Genomic DNA, 18,760 nt, shown 5'->3' on the forward strand with positions numbered 1-18,760 from the left:
CCAGAGTCTCCATATCTTTTTAATGCAGTCACATCGATTTGATGCTGATAACCAACCAATTCTGGACAGCTACCCGGCTTAGATGTGTGAAAATCCTTGAGATCGAGCTGTACAGGTAGCTCCTTCACCTCTGTCCCCACCAATCCCTGAAAACACAGATTTCAGCTCAGTAACTCAGCAAAAGTTTGTTGAAGTGCAGACAATTACCTAAACATGATTGCTCATGATCACATCAATTTCCATCGGTTCACACATGCTGAAGCCATGGCTTGCCACTCAGCTAAGAGAGCACAAACTGATTACTCACTTTATGACTGTGATGACATACCTTGATTTGTTTTTATTTATCTTAATTTTACTTACATTCCCATTTTATCCTTTTGCTCGTGCTTTTAAACTCTTAATGCTGGTCATTCCTGCTCTAACATCATCCTGCACATACCCTTGCAAGTACTGAATCTATTTGTTCCCCCTATCATTTTATCCCAGATCATAACAGCTGGTGCATTAAAAGAAAAAGAAAATTAAAACTAATTCTCAATTCTTCCCTGGATCTTTTTCCAGAATGCCTTAAATCTGCATCTTCTGGTGAGTGAACTTTCTGCCAGTTTTCTTCTGGCAAGAAATGAATATTTTGAAACGAAGTTAAGAATAGCTGTGAATGCTTTAACAGTTTCTTTGTTGATTTGGGTGCTATAGTTACTTGGAGCGCTGTATCTTTACAGTCTTTTTCTGAGGAAGGGATAATGTTGGCAGGAAGTTGCCATCTATCCATTCTTTGCTGACATTGTTTTGTGGTGTTAGGTCATAGCAGGGGTATTATTATAATTTTCCACAATGTTGTATTATAGGATTCTGTTTTAGTCACTGGTGCTTTGCTCTTGGTTGCAGAGGCCAGGATTCATTGCTGTCCCCATTACTTCTCTAGCTGAAGTGAGAGGTGCATGACAAATGTTCTTTGAAGCAGCTTCTATAACATGAGTGAAAACTCTAAATTTTACCATGTTTACAACATCTCAGCAGTTTCAACTAATACAATTCCCTCGTATTTTGGAGGTTGCAATGCTCCCACCTTGTGCCTTTCTCTGCCAGTACATGACAATAAACAAGATCAGAGACTGAGAAGAGATTGGAGATAGAAATGGGATAGATAGAATAGACTGAATAGGCTTCACATACATTGCAAAGCAAATATAAGTGGTCTTAGGCAGGGCATATCTGTTTCTTTTAAAAATAGGTATTTCCTTAAGCTCTGTTACTCTCTTTATGTGATAAGAATGATAGAATTCTCCCTCAGCCTCAACTTAGATGGTTGTGAAGCTGCAAACACATTTCCTTGAATGGTTGGATTATGGTTGTAAAGTACGTATATCACCAGTGACAAGTTTGAACAGGTCCATGTGGAGGTCTGTACCATGAGATGTAATTGGATTCAGATGTTGTCTTCCAAAGCTTAATCCCGCAGCTTTGTAGAGCTAGCAATTCTAACCGCTCTTGACTGTCTAGAGAGAAGAGTGATGATTGTTGTTTTCCAGATAGAGATCTTGCTATTTAATTCCCATTGTTGATAAGCTCAGTACAACATTCTCCAATGGGATATCAGGACCAGTCTCATAGCCACTCTGTAAATATGTAAACAATATTTGATTTATTACATTGCAGGTGAAAAACACAAGGAGCAGTTTCAACAGCTGATTACTGAGGTGAGGAACAGATGGAAATCAAAGGGAAAGAAATTAAAGAGTGAACATGATAAAGAAACTGAAGAACAGTGTTTAACCATCAGAGGTAAAAGGAATATGGCTTTTCTTTATTGAAACAGCATTTAAAATGTGGGTCCAGTGTGTGGTTCTTTCACAAATCAAATCTAATCAGCAGAACTACAGATACCAATGTTCCCAGTAGAATGATGGTGTAACATAGACTGGTTTTGTTGCCTTTAAGTTTTGATCTTTTTAAGTATTGAAGTTTCATCTTTTAATATTGTTGAATTTATTTCATGTATGAAGCTGTACAAAACAGTCACATTGGGAGGTATCCAACACACCTGGATCAAGCTTAGTATCTAAATAGGAATCAGCCCTCGATGGAGAAAAGGCTGCTTAGAAGAATCCAGTGCAAGGTACAAAGGCAAAACAGACAGACGGTTATTCTGCTCTCAACAGCACTGGCCCCTCCTGAGCAGGAGCTGGTCTGGACTGCAGAGGAGATTAGGGCTACCATGATGAAGGAAGCAAATATTGAAACATTGTTTCTTCCCTTCTGCTTTGGCCCTTCAGTTCTCAGCCTCTCTCCACAGGGCTCACTTTCTGGAAATATTTAAAAGGGTGACAGCCAACCAAAGCACAGACGTGTATCACGGGGATTGGCTGAGTGTCAGCAGGTTACTGTTCCCGGGCAGATAATCAAACCCTTGCAATGCTCCATTACATGGGTGCCTCTGAATTTGAGGACATGAGGGATGTAATGGTTTTTAGCTAGTTGGTAATACAAATGCATGTAGTCCAGCAGAAAAGATATTGCATGAAGTGCAATTAATGAAGTTGGCCCACGTCCAGATTTAGCAGGATGTAAACAAATGGGAGCTTCTGGGATCCATTCCTACCCTTCAAGCACTAAGTGTCTAAGAAAGAGGATATACGTATAATATCACCATTAAATCTGCAGTACATTTCTCTAGGCATTAGCATAGAACAGGCACCAATACCGGCTACTTCCAGGTCTAAACTACTCAGTTACTGGAGTTGGATTAATAAGGTTTATTAAAAAAAAAGCATAATTCAATGGTGTCATTTGTAAAGCTGTAATCCTTGCTAATGTGATCACACTTTAAAAACTTAATCCATTTTCTGCAGGTCACTTTTACATGGTTGACAGGAATGTTATCTATCACAGATATTATAAAACATTGGGAAGGCTGACAGCAGATCAAAGCACAGAGACTCTCACATATGTCAAGGGATTGACTACTGTCAGCAGAATCTTGTCCTTGGACAGATAATTAAACCCTTGCAATGCTATCACCTGAGTGCAGTGTTTTGAGACATTTTAAGAAATCTCAGTGGAGGTGTGAATGCATACTTTTGTCAGAATTGCTTAAAAGAGTGATTGTAATGAATTTGAGAAAAATTTGAAACCCATTTTCAATTTTCAAAGATGTGTGGCTTTTATTCTTTCCTCCCCACCCCCCACCCCCACCTCCCAGTTCAGTTATTGGCTTTACTATGGCTGATTTTAAAAAGAATACTTGCTTGCTAATGATATGGATATGCTTACAGTTGTCGCTGATACAAAGAAGAGCTATTCTCATATGTTGTGTTCTCATTGAAGCAGCTAATCTAATTTTTATAGGCCACTTGCATATGAATGATATGATTACCAGTGTATCTGTATTTTATAAGGTTAGAAAAATTAACAGAAATCCAATTGCAGAAACCCCTACTTGTATCAAGTGAATTATTTGGTAATAGGCAGTAAACTCAGGTATTGTTGTTTGCTCAGAGATGCAAGATTAACATTCCTAAAGTGTCATATCTGCAATATCCAAATCTCTCAATTGGTTCTCAATCTGTTATTTACTTCTGCAATTGGTTACTTTATATATTAACCATTTGAACCCTTCAGTGTGTATCTATTGCTGCTCTTTATGTCACACACATCTTGAAATATCAGCGTACTGGCAACCTCTGCATTATGGCTGTTTGGTTTACAGAAATTGGCCCCTATTGAATTCACAAATCATAACCCAAAAACTTGAGACACGAAATAAAATTCGCTCTCACGGAATTTGTGTGGGGCAAAAAAAACAGAAAATTTTTTCAACTTGCATTTCTTGATGCATGCACAGATGACAAATCATCTTTATGTTATGGAAAATTGCGATACAGCCCTTTTTCTAGGAATGCAACCACCTCACCACACCCCAATGTAATATAGGGCTCACTTGTAGTTTCAAAATACTCCTTACTTCAGGGACTGGAGGACTACCTTCACCACAAGAACTGCACCTTCTCAAGCCCAAAATCCCTCTCTTGAAGACAATTGGAGATGGTAAATAAATGGCAAACTGTGACCAAGTTGGGACAGAGTGTGACATGGAGGTGATGGTGTTTTCATGTTTCTGGTTTGGCAGGTGCTGATGAAGAAGTCTTGATGAGTTGCTCCAATGTCTCTGTAAATACAAGAAACTATAGCCATAAGTACACTAGTGGAACTGATGAATGTTTAAGTCAGTTGCTGGGTGCTTTGATTGGATAATGTTGAATCTCTTGATTGTTACTGCAGCTGCTCCCATTCCAGACTAAAGGAAGATATTCTATTTCCCTGGTGCTTTGTGGATGATATTGAGATTTTGTGAGTTTGTACGATGAGGCATTTGCCCATAGAATATCTGGCCTAACCAATAGACAAATTGAGTTTCTGGTCAATGGGATCCTGAGATACTATTCTTATAATTGTATGACACTGATATTGAGTGGAAAAAAAAACAGCCTTTGGGCATTAAATTATTGCTAAGTAATGAGACTAATTAGCAAATCTGACTTACAGAAGTGGATATTACGGAGTGCCAGAACATGGACTGTAACACGGAAGAGGCATGCCAAGATGAGCCACAGTTGCCAGAGATAACAGGTTCACTTGTGACATCCGATACTTTGAAACCTGAGTCTTGTTCGTTCGATGTGGTTCTACCTTCATCCTTGTCAACATCCAGGTAACTCTTTCTCGTTGTCATGACTCCCCCCCCACCTCATTCCACTACTCTCTGCCATGTTCTCAAGGGTATTTGATTTGGCTCAGTTGGTAATACTCTTGGCTGATAAATTGGTAAATTAGTTTATTGTCATCACATGTTTTGAGTACAGTGAAAAACTTGTCTTGCATACTGGCCATACAGATCATTTCATTACAACAGTGCATTGAGGTAGTACAAGGTAAAACAATAACAGAATGCAGAATAAAGTGTTACAGTTGCTGAGAAAGTGCAGTGCAGATAGACAATAAGTTGCAAGGCCATAGATTGTGAAGTCAAGAGTTCATCTTATCATACTGGGGGACCATTCAATAGTCTTATAACAGCAGGATAGAGGTCATCCTAGAGCCTGGTGGTACGTGCTTTCAGGCTTTTGTATCTTCTGCCTGAGGGGAGGGGGTAGAAGGGAGAATGTCTGGGGTGGGTTGGGTTTTTGATTATGTTGGCTGCTTTACTGAGGCAGCAAGAAGTGTAGACAGAGCCCGTGGAGGGGAGGCTCATTTCCATGATGTGCTGAGCTGTGTCCACAACTCTTTTCAGTTTCTTGCGGTCACAGACAGAGCAGTTGCCATACCAAGCCATCTGGGTAGGATGCTTTCTGTGGTGCATCAATAAAAATTAGTGAGCATCAAAGGGGACATGCCAAATTTCCTTAGCCACCTGAGGAAGTAGAGGTGCTGGTGAGCTTTCTTGGCCGTGGTGTCTATGTGTTTGGACCAGAACAGGCTATTGGTGATGTTCACTCATAGGAACTTGAAGCAGTCAACCCTCTCGATCTCAGTACTGTTGATGTAAACAGGAGCATGTGCACTGCCCCCTTCCAGAAGTCAATGACCAGCTCTTTTGTTCTGCTGACATTGAGGGAAAGGTTGTTGTCATGACACCATGTCACTAAGCTCTTTATCTTCTTCCTGTACCCTGACTCATCGTTGTTTGAGATACGGTCTACTACGGTGGTATCATCTGCAAATGTAGATGGAATTAGAGCAGTTTCTGGCCACACAGTTGTAAGTGTATAGGGAGCTGAGTAGGGGGTGGAGGATGCAGCCTTGTGGGGCACCAATGATGAGCATAATTGTGGCAGAGGTGTTGCTGCCTATCCTCACTGATTGCAGTCTGTTGGTCAGGAAGTCAAGGATCCAGTTGCAAGGGGAGCTGTTGAGTCCCATATCTTGGAGTTTGGAGATGAGTTTGCTCGGAATTATGGTTTTGAAGGCGGAGCTGTAGTCAATAAACAATAGTCTAACGTAGGTGTCTTTACTGTCCAGATGCTCCAGAGCTGAGTGTAGGGCCAGGGAGCTGACATCCACTGTAGACCTGTTTCAGCGATAGGTGAATTGCAGTGGGTCGAGATTGTCTGGGAGGCTGGAGTTAATGCGTGCCATGATCAGCCTCTCAAAGAACTTCATGGCAGTGGATGTCAGAGCTACTGGGCAGTAGTTGTTAGGGCACGTTACTTTGTTTTTCTTAGGTACGAGGATGATAGTGGTCTTCTTAAAGCAGGTGAGAACCTCAGATTGAAGCAGGAAGAGGTTAAAAATGTCTGCAAATACCCTCTAACTCAGTTAGAAAGCTGTGGTTTCAAGTCCAGCACCAGAGATTTAGAAACAAATATCCAAGCTGACAGTTCAGTGCAGTACTGAGTGGGTGTTGCACTGCCAGAATTGCTGTCTTTGAGAAGAGGTTTTAAATACGCATACCGTCTGATTTCTCAGATGGTGTAAAATATCCCACAGCACTAGTCTGAAGAAAAGCAGGTGAGCTATTGCTAATGCCCTGGACAATATTTATACTTCAAATCCACAAAAAATGAGATTATCTGGGTATTGTTACCTTGTTCTTATGCAAGCTTGTTCCTTCCATGACCACAGTGATTCAATAGTATTACGAAAGCTCTTCATTGACTACAAAGCTCTTTGGGATGCTCTGAGCAGTGGAAAGCTGCAGAATGTAAAATGCAAGTTTTTTTGTTGTCCTGATTGCATAGACTGTTGGTTAGGGTACAGTCTAGCTGTTCCACTCACCTTCCAATAGCTCACCCATGTGGTTTGGGTCTGCCTTCCCCTCCAATTATATCCCCCCACTACTGAACTGGAGGATCTATCGCAATAGCACCTGATCCTGTTTTCACCCAAGAGCAGTTGCCAGTGAGAATGTTGGGGAAGTATTAAGGATAATCAGACATCCAGTTGCTGCTCCGACTGACAATAGGAATACTCACCATACGCCTCATGAGCTGAATCAGTGGAAATATTGCTGCTTGTCTTGCATTCACTTCTCAGAAGTTTTGCAGTGCTTCTCCATGATGGGTCACAATATGGGCGTAAGAGCAGCCTGCCATTGCCTTATCCCCAGTTTTTTGAAGCCTTCCACATAAGGAGGATCACGAGGAGCCATAATCTGTGCTACTTGAATCTGGTAACTTTGCATTAGATTTGCAGTCCACATCCAGCTAGAGCAATGAACAGGGTTGCTTTGCATCTCAGACATATACATAGGTGGAGAAAAAGACTTCAGGTGCTGAAACTCAGAAATAGAAACAGAATTGCAGATCTGGCAATATATGAGGAGAGAAATGAAGTTTGTTTTGGTACAATGATTCTTCATCAAAACTGGAAAAATTTAGAATTCAGATTAATTGAGAGAGTTTCTTCATTCTGGACATGGATGAGCAAAGGCACCAACATCAACCTGGTTTCTCATGGCAAAGAGCATTACTCCCCCCATGTCAGTTTTCTGTCTTCCTAAAAGGTACTAAATCTTAAGTGATTTTTAAAGCAGCATGAGAAAGAGAGTCTTCTAGTACTTTTTGAGGTAATAGTTTTCCCACAAGTGAACTTAGGCAAGCTGATTGACCATGAAGCTCATTATAATTAATCCCTTTCCCATATTCTCTTTGTTCAATGTATCCATGCTGAGTCTCTGTTTGTTCTTGATCAGGACTTAAATGTGGGAGAGCAGCATACTTAATGGTTCTCCTTCAGGCTCGGCATGTAAAAGCAATTTTCGATAAATCAGACTGCATGTCAAAGGTCTAATCGTGTTTAAACTGACTTATGAAAATATGAAATGTCATTTTTTGTTCACAAATAGAAAATCCTGTCTCCATGGTGTAGATGTTCAAGCAGAAACAACTCTTTTGCAAAATGCTGTAATTATTTGAAGTATTAGTCACTATGACCTGAGGCTGCTAAATAATCCTTTGCAACTCTGTCTATTTTAAGGAATATAACTGGATTCAAATTGTATTCAGTCTTAAACATTAACCTGTCCAGGCATTAAGATTGATTGCAGTAGCACTTGGATGGAATTAATTTAGATTTGTGTGTCAGCCTATTTAACGTTTTTTTTCTAGAGACTGCTACTGTTTGTGATGCACCTCCTGCTAACTGATTAGCAAACCACTTAGGTTCTGAAATAAAAACACAAAATGCTGGTATATTCATCAGGCCAGTGTTTGTGAAATAAAGTAACAGAGTTTACAGTATATTTAAAGTTGATGACCTTTCATCAGAGCTGTATGATTTTGGCAATGTAACATAAGTCAGTAAGGGTGGAAAAGAAGAGGACAAAAGTGAATATTTGGTATTATATGGAAGGCACAAGTACTGAAATGGCAAAAGGTATGGTGGTGCAAGGCAAAAAGGTGCACGTATAGAAACAAAAAGATTGGTCCAAATGAGAAAAATAGAAGGGAGCCAAAGTTGAATCGTTTGAGTACTTGAGAGGGTCAATACTGGAACTGGAAGAGAAGCCTTTCTCTGGTTCACATAGGTATGGAGTCAGGCAAGTGACATTCCACCCAGCTGGAGGACCAGAGATGTGTTGGTGGAGGGTCACTGTATCAACGACTACAGACAGGTCAGGAAGTCACACAGAACTATACTTGTGACTTTGTTTCAGTTTTGTGACAGGGCCAAAAATCTGAGTGTGGGATTTTAATGTGGAATGTCGACATGGATTTGGGAGATGACAACACGTTCAGGAACTTTGGAGAAGAAGGGGAGGCTGGAATGGGATAATGCATTGCAAGGTTAAAGGATCATTGATTTTGTTTTTTTGAGAGGAGTGACAATGGCAGGTTTGAAAGGGAGGGGGCAGCATCTGAGGACCATTAACTATTTCACCTAATAAGGGCTAGAGAAAGAGAAGATGGATTGTCAGCAGTTTACTCGAAATATTGTCAAATTGATTGCATTGCCATCTTTCAATATATTTGGTTCCAACTGATTGTTTGAATTTGACAACAGCATCATCTGTAAACTTGTCACTACTAAACTACTTTCAGGGTTTCTTTAAAACAGCACCTTAAAATTTTCCTTTGTATCAGTACAATTTTTGTCTGATTGTACCTCCATGAAGTCGTTTGGAGGTTTTTAACATTAAAGGCTCAATGCAGGTTGTTGTTTGTCTACCAGGGCTATGTTATCAGTTGGCTTCCCAGGGCTGGGCATATTGAAGGCTGAGATTGATAGATTTTTTGACCTTGTGAACTTGGATTACAGGGTTAGTAATTATCTTATTGAATGCCAGGTTCAAAGAATGGTTTGGCCTTCTCCTTCATGGTCTGTAATGACAAAAACATCCATTGCTCATTCTGGTCTTGATTTGCAATGATGCCAAATACTGATTTATATATCTTTTAGATAATAAAAGAAGTTGTTAAGAAGGCGTATGGAGTGTTGGCCTTTATTAGTCGGGGTATTGAGTTCAAGAGCCGCAAGGTGATGTTGCAGCTCTATAGAACTCTGGTCAGACCACACTTGGAATATTGTGTTCAGTTCTGGTCACCTCATTATAGAAAGGATGTGGAAGCTTTAGAGAGGGTGCAGAGGAGATTTACCAGGATGTTGCCTGGATTGGAGAACATGTTTTATGAGGATAGGTTGAGCGAGCTAGGGCTTTTCTCTTTGGAGGGAAGGAGGATGAGAGATGACTTGATAGAGGTGTACAAGATGATAAGAGGCATAGATCGAGTGGACAATCAGAGACTTTTTCCCAGTGTGACAATGGCTAACATGAGGGGACATAATTTTAAGGTGATTGGAGGAAGGGATAAGGGGGATGTCAGGGGTAAGTTTTTTTACACAGAGAGTGGTGGGTGCGTGGAACGCACTGCCGGTAGAGGTTGTGGGGGCAGATACATTAGGGACATTTAAGAGGCTCTTAGATAGATGCATGAATGATAGAAAAATAGGGGGCTATGTAGGAGGGAAGGGTTAGATAGATCTTAGAGCAGGATAAAATGTTGGCACAACATTGTGGGCCAAAGGGCCTGTACTGTGCTGTCGTGTTCTATGTTCTAATAAAAAAGTGTATTTATTGTGAAAAGCTATCATAGAGATAAAAGCAGAAAATGCTGGAAATACCTGGCTAGTTAGTGAGTATCTGTCAAGAGTAAAGACTGGGTATATTACTTTTGAATCAATGACCATGCCCTGTTTGTTCTCTGTACCAGGAATGAAGTTGTCAGAACCAGTCTGTGTTAGGTTAGTTTGAGAGCCTTATTACCAAAACCAAGTGAAATCATTACCTAGTCTCTTGTGAATAGCAACTTATCTGAGGAACTGTGATACGCAGACAGCTGTGAGCCGCACTCAAGTGGGAGCCAATGCCTTCAGGAGTGGCAATGAATCCAAAGAATTCAGAACGTTTGAATATATTTACTTTGCCCTCTTCTTGTTATACTTTTCCCTCGTGAATCTAGCAAGGTTATTTGTTACTGTTCTTTACAGTACTGTATTCATCTTTAAATGTTTTTCATAAATATACAAAATGTTTTTAATTTGTTCTTGGGAGGGGTGCCGCCAGCAAGAACAGCATTTATTGCCCATCCCCAAATACCCTTGAGCTACCCCCCTTAATCGCTTTGGGCTTTGTGGATAGTTATTTCCACAAAGCTGTCAGCTATGGAGTCTGAGGATTTTGGCACTGATGATGAATGAGTGGCTACATATGCCCAGATCAGAATATGTTACATGGACAGGAACTGGAAAATGAAGAACTTGCTCCAGCCCTCCTTGGTGATAGAGGTTGTGGATTTGAAAAGTGCAGTTGCACAGTCTGCGGATAGGATTTTAAAATTGCTTTTGGTGTAGTTTCAACCACTATATGCAATTTTTGTGCTTTAAATGTATAATTTGAAGCTATCTGGTTGTTCCATGTACAGTACAAAAAAAACTCATGGGTGAAATCAGTGAGGTAGCACACCATTCTTTTACCTTTTTGACCTGAAAGAATGGATGAAAATCTCCCAGGATTTGTCAGCCTAGAAATTGGATTTCACCCTTTTTTGATCCAGGAACCCATTAACACATTTAGCACTAACCCACATTTAGGATCCCTATATAAAAAAAATTGAGAACTAGTCCAAAAAAAATTTTGAAACAGCATTTGGGTGATTTACATGCCAAAACATTGGCTGAAATAGAACTTGCATGGTTCCTGATGGGAACACACTCAATGCCATGCAGCTGCCGGAAATTTGCTGTGCACCAGTGACAGCCTTTCAAGGCACACTCCTCACGGCAGCCAGAAACAACAACATATGCGATGGATGTCATGAAGGAGGGAGAGAGAGATGCTGTAGGGAAGAAGAAGCAAAGTCTCTGAGTCATTCAGGGGCGACAAATACATGTCAGAAATGTAGTCTTGAATGCCAGCATTAGAAGAGCATGTCAGGAGTTGATGGCCTAGCATCAAGATATGGAGCAATGCTTTTAGAGGTTTCATGATATTAATGTCCAGGTGAGCACTAGACTGACATAAATTTCTTCCAAGTGCACATGCATGCATGCGCGCGTGCACACATACACACACACTCCTTCTACATCACTCCCACCCTGACCCACCACTAATCTCTACACCCTCCATCGTGTACACAAGCAGTTAAGTTTCCAAAGGGACAATAATGAAAAGGGTACTCAATATCCCTGATCATCTCCAGGAGGGATAAGAGAGAGGCCACCCCACTTGTGAGTGCAGCATCTGTTCTCAGCAGAGAAGACGATCCTGCATCTAATGGGTTGAGGGGCCAGTACGATCTGTAGTCTACCAGGGATATAGTAATCACTATAAAGCAGTGAAACTATTTAACAATGGTTTAAATGTTTCCAGTACTCACCTCCCACTGGGCTTTGATGTGTCATTTTGATTTGTTTAGCAATAAATACTCATAACCACCTGTGCTGCTTCATAATCATTAACATGTTTTGGCTGCAGCTTACAAGTACAGCGATCTTTTGTCTTTTCAAGGTATTGGGAGGGGCCATCCACTTTCCCATCCCCAGGAGTTCTTGGTGCAGGAGGAGCAAGAAAGGAGACTGGAGGAGGAAGGGGAATGATTATGTTGGTAGTGATGATGAAGGGAATAAGGCAGCATTGAGCCGGATATCCCACAATGCCACTGTGGAGACTGGGACAAGCAGTTTAGAAGAATGCCAGTCACAGAATGGTACACTCGCCTCTAGTAGACTGCAGTCTGGCACAAAGCACAGGAATGCTTTCATGGCGAGGCTGGTGAGGATGTATAACAAAGTGCTTAACGAGCTGTAAGGTCTACCTGACCAAGCTGATAATGATGAGCATGGAGAAATCCATCTCCAGGCTCCCACAGGAGGTTATGTGATGCCAGGAGACCACGACCTCCACTCTAAATATTGTGTGTTATTCTTTTCTGGTTTTCGCCAACAGTCCCCTCACACAGTGCACACAGTTTCAAGTGGTAACAACTGTGAAGCCACAGACGAAGGTGACACAAAGTCTTTCTGCATCTTGTGCTAATCCAACTCAAAGTCTCTGGCACACAGGAGCAGCTTGAATGGCATGCCACTGTGGAGCATCATATTGTTCTCACTGGGCAGCATGATCCTAATTGTGAGCAGGATACTGCTCTCAGGAGATACCAGGAAGCTACTCAAAAGTACTCGTGGTTCTACAGGAGTAAAAGAATGCTGCATGTGAGCAACTAGCTTTCTCCATGAGCACACAGCTGTCACACAACAGCAGATCTCTCTCCTGCAGGATCAGAGACATGGCTTGAGGGATCTCTTCTGCAGGACCAGCAATGTACACACCCCTTTACCTTCCCCAATACTCCCCCTCCCAACGCCAGTCATACCCCTTTGTTGCAAACAGCAATCCACATGGATTACACTAGCTGGCTCCCAGGAGAAGAGGGAGGAAGACACGGTCTAGATAATTGTGACTTGGTATCTGTTAATTGGCTCATGGTGTCTAGAGATTGAAATAATGGTGGAGTAGTCTGAATACTAGCAGATGATTGGACCATTTTCTAACTAATCTTCTGAGAGATCATCTGGTGTGCTAGTGCAGGACCTTGATGTCCCCTTGCAAGGGGTCACTAAGTCAGCTACTGCCCAGGCCTGTCAGGCAGCCCACTCACTTGTGCCCCTCAGTCAGACCTTCCAGACAGCTCCTTCCATTGGACTCGAGCAGAAGTCTGAAGCCAGCTCATTTACAGCAAGAGCTTCTAATGGGTCAACAAGGACATCTGAGCTGACTCAAAGAAGAAGGTGCAACCTTCCAGCAGTCACTCTGCGGCCACACAGGGATAGCAAAAGGGCAGCAATACTTACATGCAAGTTAGTAAAGCAGGAAGGGCACAAGGAAGTTCAGATCCACATGTAATGACTTTCAGTTGTTATATTATTTGTTTTATTGTTATAAATGATTCTTAATACTATTGAAATGCATTCTTGATTAGAGCAAATCGCATCCTTCATTGTGCAGAGATAAATGTCACTGGTGTTGGGAATCTGCTCAGTCTTATCTCCTGGTGTCAGCAGTGTCACTTTAAATAATGATGAAAGCAGCAGAGTGGCAAGTAAGTTGCATCTTTGAGATCTTCTATTGATGAGGGTAGAAATGGCCATTGTCCAGTTGTGATATTATTAAGTATGTGCCTGATGCCAGGAAAGTGGCAGGCACACTAACATGCAGAGTGTATGGAAGTGTCCAGTCCAATTTTGCAATAAGTACAGTTTTACCCAAACACGATTGCTACTGCAGTGTGCTCTGGTTTAAATTGATTTTTGTTTGCTTTGTGCGTGTAAAAAACAAAAGCCACTGATTGATCTATTTTCTAAGCACTTGGCTCTAATGGTCCTATATGAATGGACTCAGTGCAATTTAAACCCACTTTCCTGAAACTTAAAACTAGCATGGAGTTGCAGTCTCATGCCAACATTTGTCCTGTCAGTGTAGAAAGTGATCCCAGTCAGTACAGGTATCTGATGTTGATTCATTATTCTTATTACTCACAACTAATTTGTCCCACCTCGCTGGCTATGTTTCCAAGCTGTCTGAGCCCTCTCTAAAATTCCCTCCATAAACACTCTGCCTCCTATTACGAACTCCTTAAGACTTAACACTTTGGCCATAGATACTCTCTGGTTACACTCCTTTAAATGGCCTTGGGATGTTAGAGTTCATTTAAGAAGATGCGTAAATGCAAGTTGTTAAGATCAGTGATAATCAGATGTGTTAGTTAATTAGATTTATTTCTTCTTTAGGGTAGTTAGCTTGAAATTATTCTGTCAAATTACAGATTTACTGGAGGAGCAGCATGGGAAGAGGGAAATGTAGTTTGCAAAGCATTATGGATAGATTGAAGATGGAAATTTAATTTCTCTACTTAAAGCCCAGAAAACTGGAGTACTGTCATCAAACAGGAGAGGCATCATTCTGTGGTGATTTGATTTTTTCTGTCACATGAAATCAGTAATTTTCAACTTGAGTCAAGATGGTACTAGGCACATAATAACACAATTTATTGCGATATAGATATATGGGCACATAACAACACACAGATTATTTGAGATTGCTGCCTGAAACAGAAGCTCACAGAGAAGAAAGTGTGCACAAATCTCTAGCTACAGTTGGATGATTTTCAATGTCATAGTGGCTTATGAGCAAATAAGAGATAAGTAGGTAAGTTGCAATGCAGAGTACCGGACTTATTGGACTGGATTATCCTGGAGTCAGCCCCTTGTGTGTACTGGTGCCAGGCTGCCTGGTTTTGCTTTTTTTTGTACAAAGTCCAAGCAAACCAGTTCTGCATCTGAGAGGTGTTTTCCAAGGTGGAATGGGCTCCAAACAGCAATTTGATCTGAAAGATACATTTAAAACTGTTCAAATAGTTTTAAATAATAATAAAACACTGACTAAATAAAATTTGATTTAAGGCCTATTTAAATATTAACAAATGGTTAAAAATATTCAAATAAAGTTAAATGACTCAAAACTATCTATGCTGATTTTTTGCCCAAGGATTGGCAACTCTGTTCAAGTGAATGGGGTTGCCACTCATACGCCAGCTCTCCCTGGCGTTACGTGAAAGTCTGGATATGGAATGCATCTAACCCCTTTTCTCAGCATGATGGTGCTTTGTTACTGAACACAATGATGAATTCAGTAGTGGAGCTGGCATCTGACCTCCGGCTCATCTCGGTCTTATGTGTTGGCAGAGAATGAGTGGGAGTCTGTGATATGCTGAAACCTTAGTGGCTGACAGCAAGCATTTCCTTACAGAGTAGCCAGCTATCCATTAACTTGATTCATCCCATCTACAAGCCAAATGTATTTGGGATTTTAGGGACAGTAGTAACTTGATTATGTAATTGATAAGGTGTGGGGGGAGGCTTGGCTAGCACTTTTGGGGATGGTTTAAGTTGGAAGGAGGGTGTGAATCAGGACTTGGAAGGATTGATTGGGAAAGACAGTACTGGAGTTAGAAAGAGTATTACATATGAGAGCAGATTAAGATGAAAAGCAATCAAATCCAGGAGAATTTGATGGTGCATGTGAATAACTCCATGAAGAATTTTAAATAATGTTATTTTGATGAAGGTGTAAATAGCCACAGTGGATTATGATGGTGTGCTAATAACAGACCTAGCTCAAACTGGGAAAAGTTTGGCTTCTATTTCTGGATACAGTGTTCTGGAAGAATAGCGAAGGAAAGAAAAGTGAGGGATGGCTATATTGATTAAGGAGAATATTGTACAGGAGAAAGAGAATGTCAGAAGGACAGAATCTGTATAGTTAAACATTTTTTTTATATATGTATTCTATCCTCAGCAGTTGACAGGAAGGAGCGAACTTGTCTGGAAATTATGGAGAGGTGTAAGAAGTGATAATGGGGACTTCAATTATAGTAATGGTATAGATGGCAGAGAGGGAAATAATTTTTGAAGTGTGTTCAGGAAAGCTCTCTTGATCAATGGAGAGCCATAGAGAGATACAGAATGGAATCAGGCCATTTGGTCTACCGAGTTCACATGGCTACTCATGTCACTAACCCTATATCATGTTTTATTCTCCTCCCTTGTTCTGATCAACTCCCCCACCAGATTGTACGACTCACCTGCACTCTGGGGGAAATTTTGTGGCTGATGGGGGTGGGGAGCACACAGGGAGACTTTTCTATTTTGGTTGGAAGAATTAAGGGTACATTTCTTAAGGGGATGCAGAAACAGAGACCTGATATGTACATGAGTAAATCGTTAACAGTGGCAAGCATATTGAACCCTTCCCCCCCCCCTTTGTTTTCCCTCATTCCTGTTGCCCCCCTCACCCCTTCTCCTCCCTCATGACCTGCCCATCTATTTTCCACCTCCTTCCCTATTCCATGGTCTCCTGTCTTCTCCTACCAAATTCCTCCTTTTTCAGCCCTTTGCCTGTTCTACTTATCACCTCTCAGCTTCTTGCATCACTCCCTTTCATTCCCCCTACCTTCCCCCTCTCACTTGGACTCACCTATCCCTTGCCAGCCTGTGCTCCTCCCCCTCTCCTGACCACCTGATTCTGGCTTCTGACCTCTTCCTTTTCAGTCCTGATGATGGGTCTCGACCCCAAACATCGACTGTTCATTTCCCTCCATAGATGCTGCCTGACCTGCTGAGTTCCTCCAGCACTTTGTGTGTGTTGAAACAGATTGAGGGAGCATTTGTAAATTTCATAAATTCAGTACAAAAGCAGGGAAGATGTATGAATCTTTATGAAGCACATGACTATTCCATCCATTTCTGGACATTGGATGTTAAGATGTATGTGAAGGATTTGGAGATTATGCAAAAAATATTTCCTAGAATGGTTCCTGGGATGAAGGACTAATGTTACTGAGAAAGGGTGGAGAAGCAGCAATTGTTTAGAGAAGTTGAGAAGATAGAGGTTGTCCTAGAGGAGTCACAGAAACTGGTGAAATGGTTGAGAACCTAAGCCCATAGATTTCAGGTGACTGGCAAAAGAATCAAAGGCAACATGAGCAAATTGTTTTATACACTTAGTGGTTAACATGTTGACGTGCATTGTCTGTCTTCTAACAGAGGCAAATTCAATTGTGGCCACTGAGAAAGAATTGGATCAGTATCTGAAATAATAAAATAGTAGGCCTGCAGCAAAAGAGCTGGGGATAAGAACTAGGGTAGAGTACTAGAGTAGGGAGAGAGTAGATCCCCTTAATGATCAGTGTGGTAATCTATGTATGGAGCAATGGAAAATGGGCAAGGTCCTAAGTGAATGCTTCTCATCTGTATTTACTGTGGAGAAGGACATGAAAGCTAGTGAGTTCAAGGAAGAGAACAATGATACCCTGAAGTATATCAACATTAAGGAGGAGGAGGTGTTGGCAGTCTTGAAGCGCATAAAGATGGATAAATCCCCAGAATCTGACCAAGTGTATCCTAGGATGTTGTGGGAAGCAAGGAAAGAGATTGTTGGGGCTCTGGCAGAGACTTTTGTATCTCTTTTTAGTCACAGATGAGGTACCGGAAGACTGGAAGATTAATTTAAGAAGGGCTGTAAGGACAAGCCAGTGAACTATAGACTGGTGAGCCTTATATCAATGATAGGAAAGTTACTGGAAGGGATTCTGAAGAACAGGATTTATTTGTATTTGGAAAAACAAGGAAAGCTAATTAGATTGGAAAGAGGAGTGTCAATGGCTAATATAAATATGTGGACTTCTAAAAGGTATATGATAAAGCTTCTCATTGGAGACTGTTGAAGTTCATGGAAATGAGTGCAAATTTTTAGCCTGGTGAGAAGTCCAGCTATCAGGTAAGTAACAGAACAGTGATAATGGAATGGGACTGCAATTGACATGTTGTGTCTAGTGGTATCCCATAGGGATTTACTGTAGTAAGCCAGAGAGCCACGTATCTTAAATTATCCAATTAGAAATAGTTGGCTTTGTTAGAATATGGATGATAGCATAAAATGACAGGAGTTTAACAGAATGGGTCAAAGTTGTGGCAGATGGGTTTCAGTCTTGGCAATTGTGAGATTGTGGCGACTCACCGTCTAGTCGGGCGAACCTGCTCGGCAGTCGGATCGCGCGGCGTCGGAGCGACGAGGCCCAAGATGGCGGCGGGCCTCGTCTTTCCGAGCGACGGGGAGAACCCGCGCGTGGGAAAGTCCTGATGATGTAGGACTTACGTCATTGCCGGTTGTTTTGGGCGGGAACATTCTCCCTTAAAGGGCCCGCGCAAGGCGGGAAAATAAACCAGTTCTGTTTGGCAATCCTCCGAGTAGAGTCTTGTTTTATTCCACGGTAGCAACCGCTACATTGGTGACCCTGACGGTCCAAATGGCTTTTGGACCCGCGAAATGGACGACAGCGCAGCAGCCAACGCAGTGGCCCTCAAGCTGCCCACCTTTTGGACACTTCGGCCCAGCGTCTGGTTTGACCAGGCCGAAGCGCAATTCCACTTTCGGCAGATCACCTCTGACTCCACGAAGTACTACCATGTGGTTAGCTCTCTGGACCAGGAGACAGCCGCCCAGGTTGGAGACTTCATCCAGTCACCTCCGGAGGAAGATAAGTACCCGGCTTTCAAAGACCTTTTGATCTGGACCTTCGGTCTCTCCCGTCGTGAGCGCGCCGCCCGCCTGCTTCATCTGGATGGCCTGGGGGACAGATCCCCATCCGCCCTAATGAATGAGATGCTGGCATTGGCCGAGGGACACAAGCCATGCCTGATGTTC

At 41.8% G+C, this 18,760-nt stretch overlaps 1 protein-coding gene across 5 annotated transcripts in view; it reads left to right on the plus strand.

The window, feature by feature from the left end:
* rad18 (RAD18 E3 ubiquitin protein ligase) overlaps positions 1-18,760 on the plus strand; it is a 219,377-nt gene that overhangs the window by 140,177 nt on the left and 60,440 nt on the right. For all 5 annotated transcript variants that reach the window (XM_052018687.1, XM_052018688.1, XM_052018691.1 and 2 more), the window contains 2 exons: positions 1,663-1,788; positions 4,549-4,714. In XM_052018687.1, coding sequence (XP_051874647.1) covers positions 1,663-1,788; positions 4,549-4,714 — 292 coding nt within the window. The remainder of the gene's footprint in view (positions 1-1,662; positions 1,789-4,548; positions 4,715-18,760) is intronic.

Source organism: Pristis pectinata, chromosome 6 (genome assembly GCF_009764475.1).
Source record: "Pristis pectinata isolate sPriPec2 chromosome 6, sPriPec2.1.pri, whole genome shotgun sequence".
NCBI classification, from domain to species: domain Eukaryota; kingdom Metazoa; phylum Chordata; class Chondrichthyes; order Rhinopristiformes; family Pristidae; genus Pristis; species Pristis pectinata.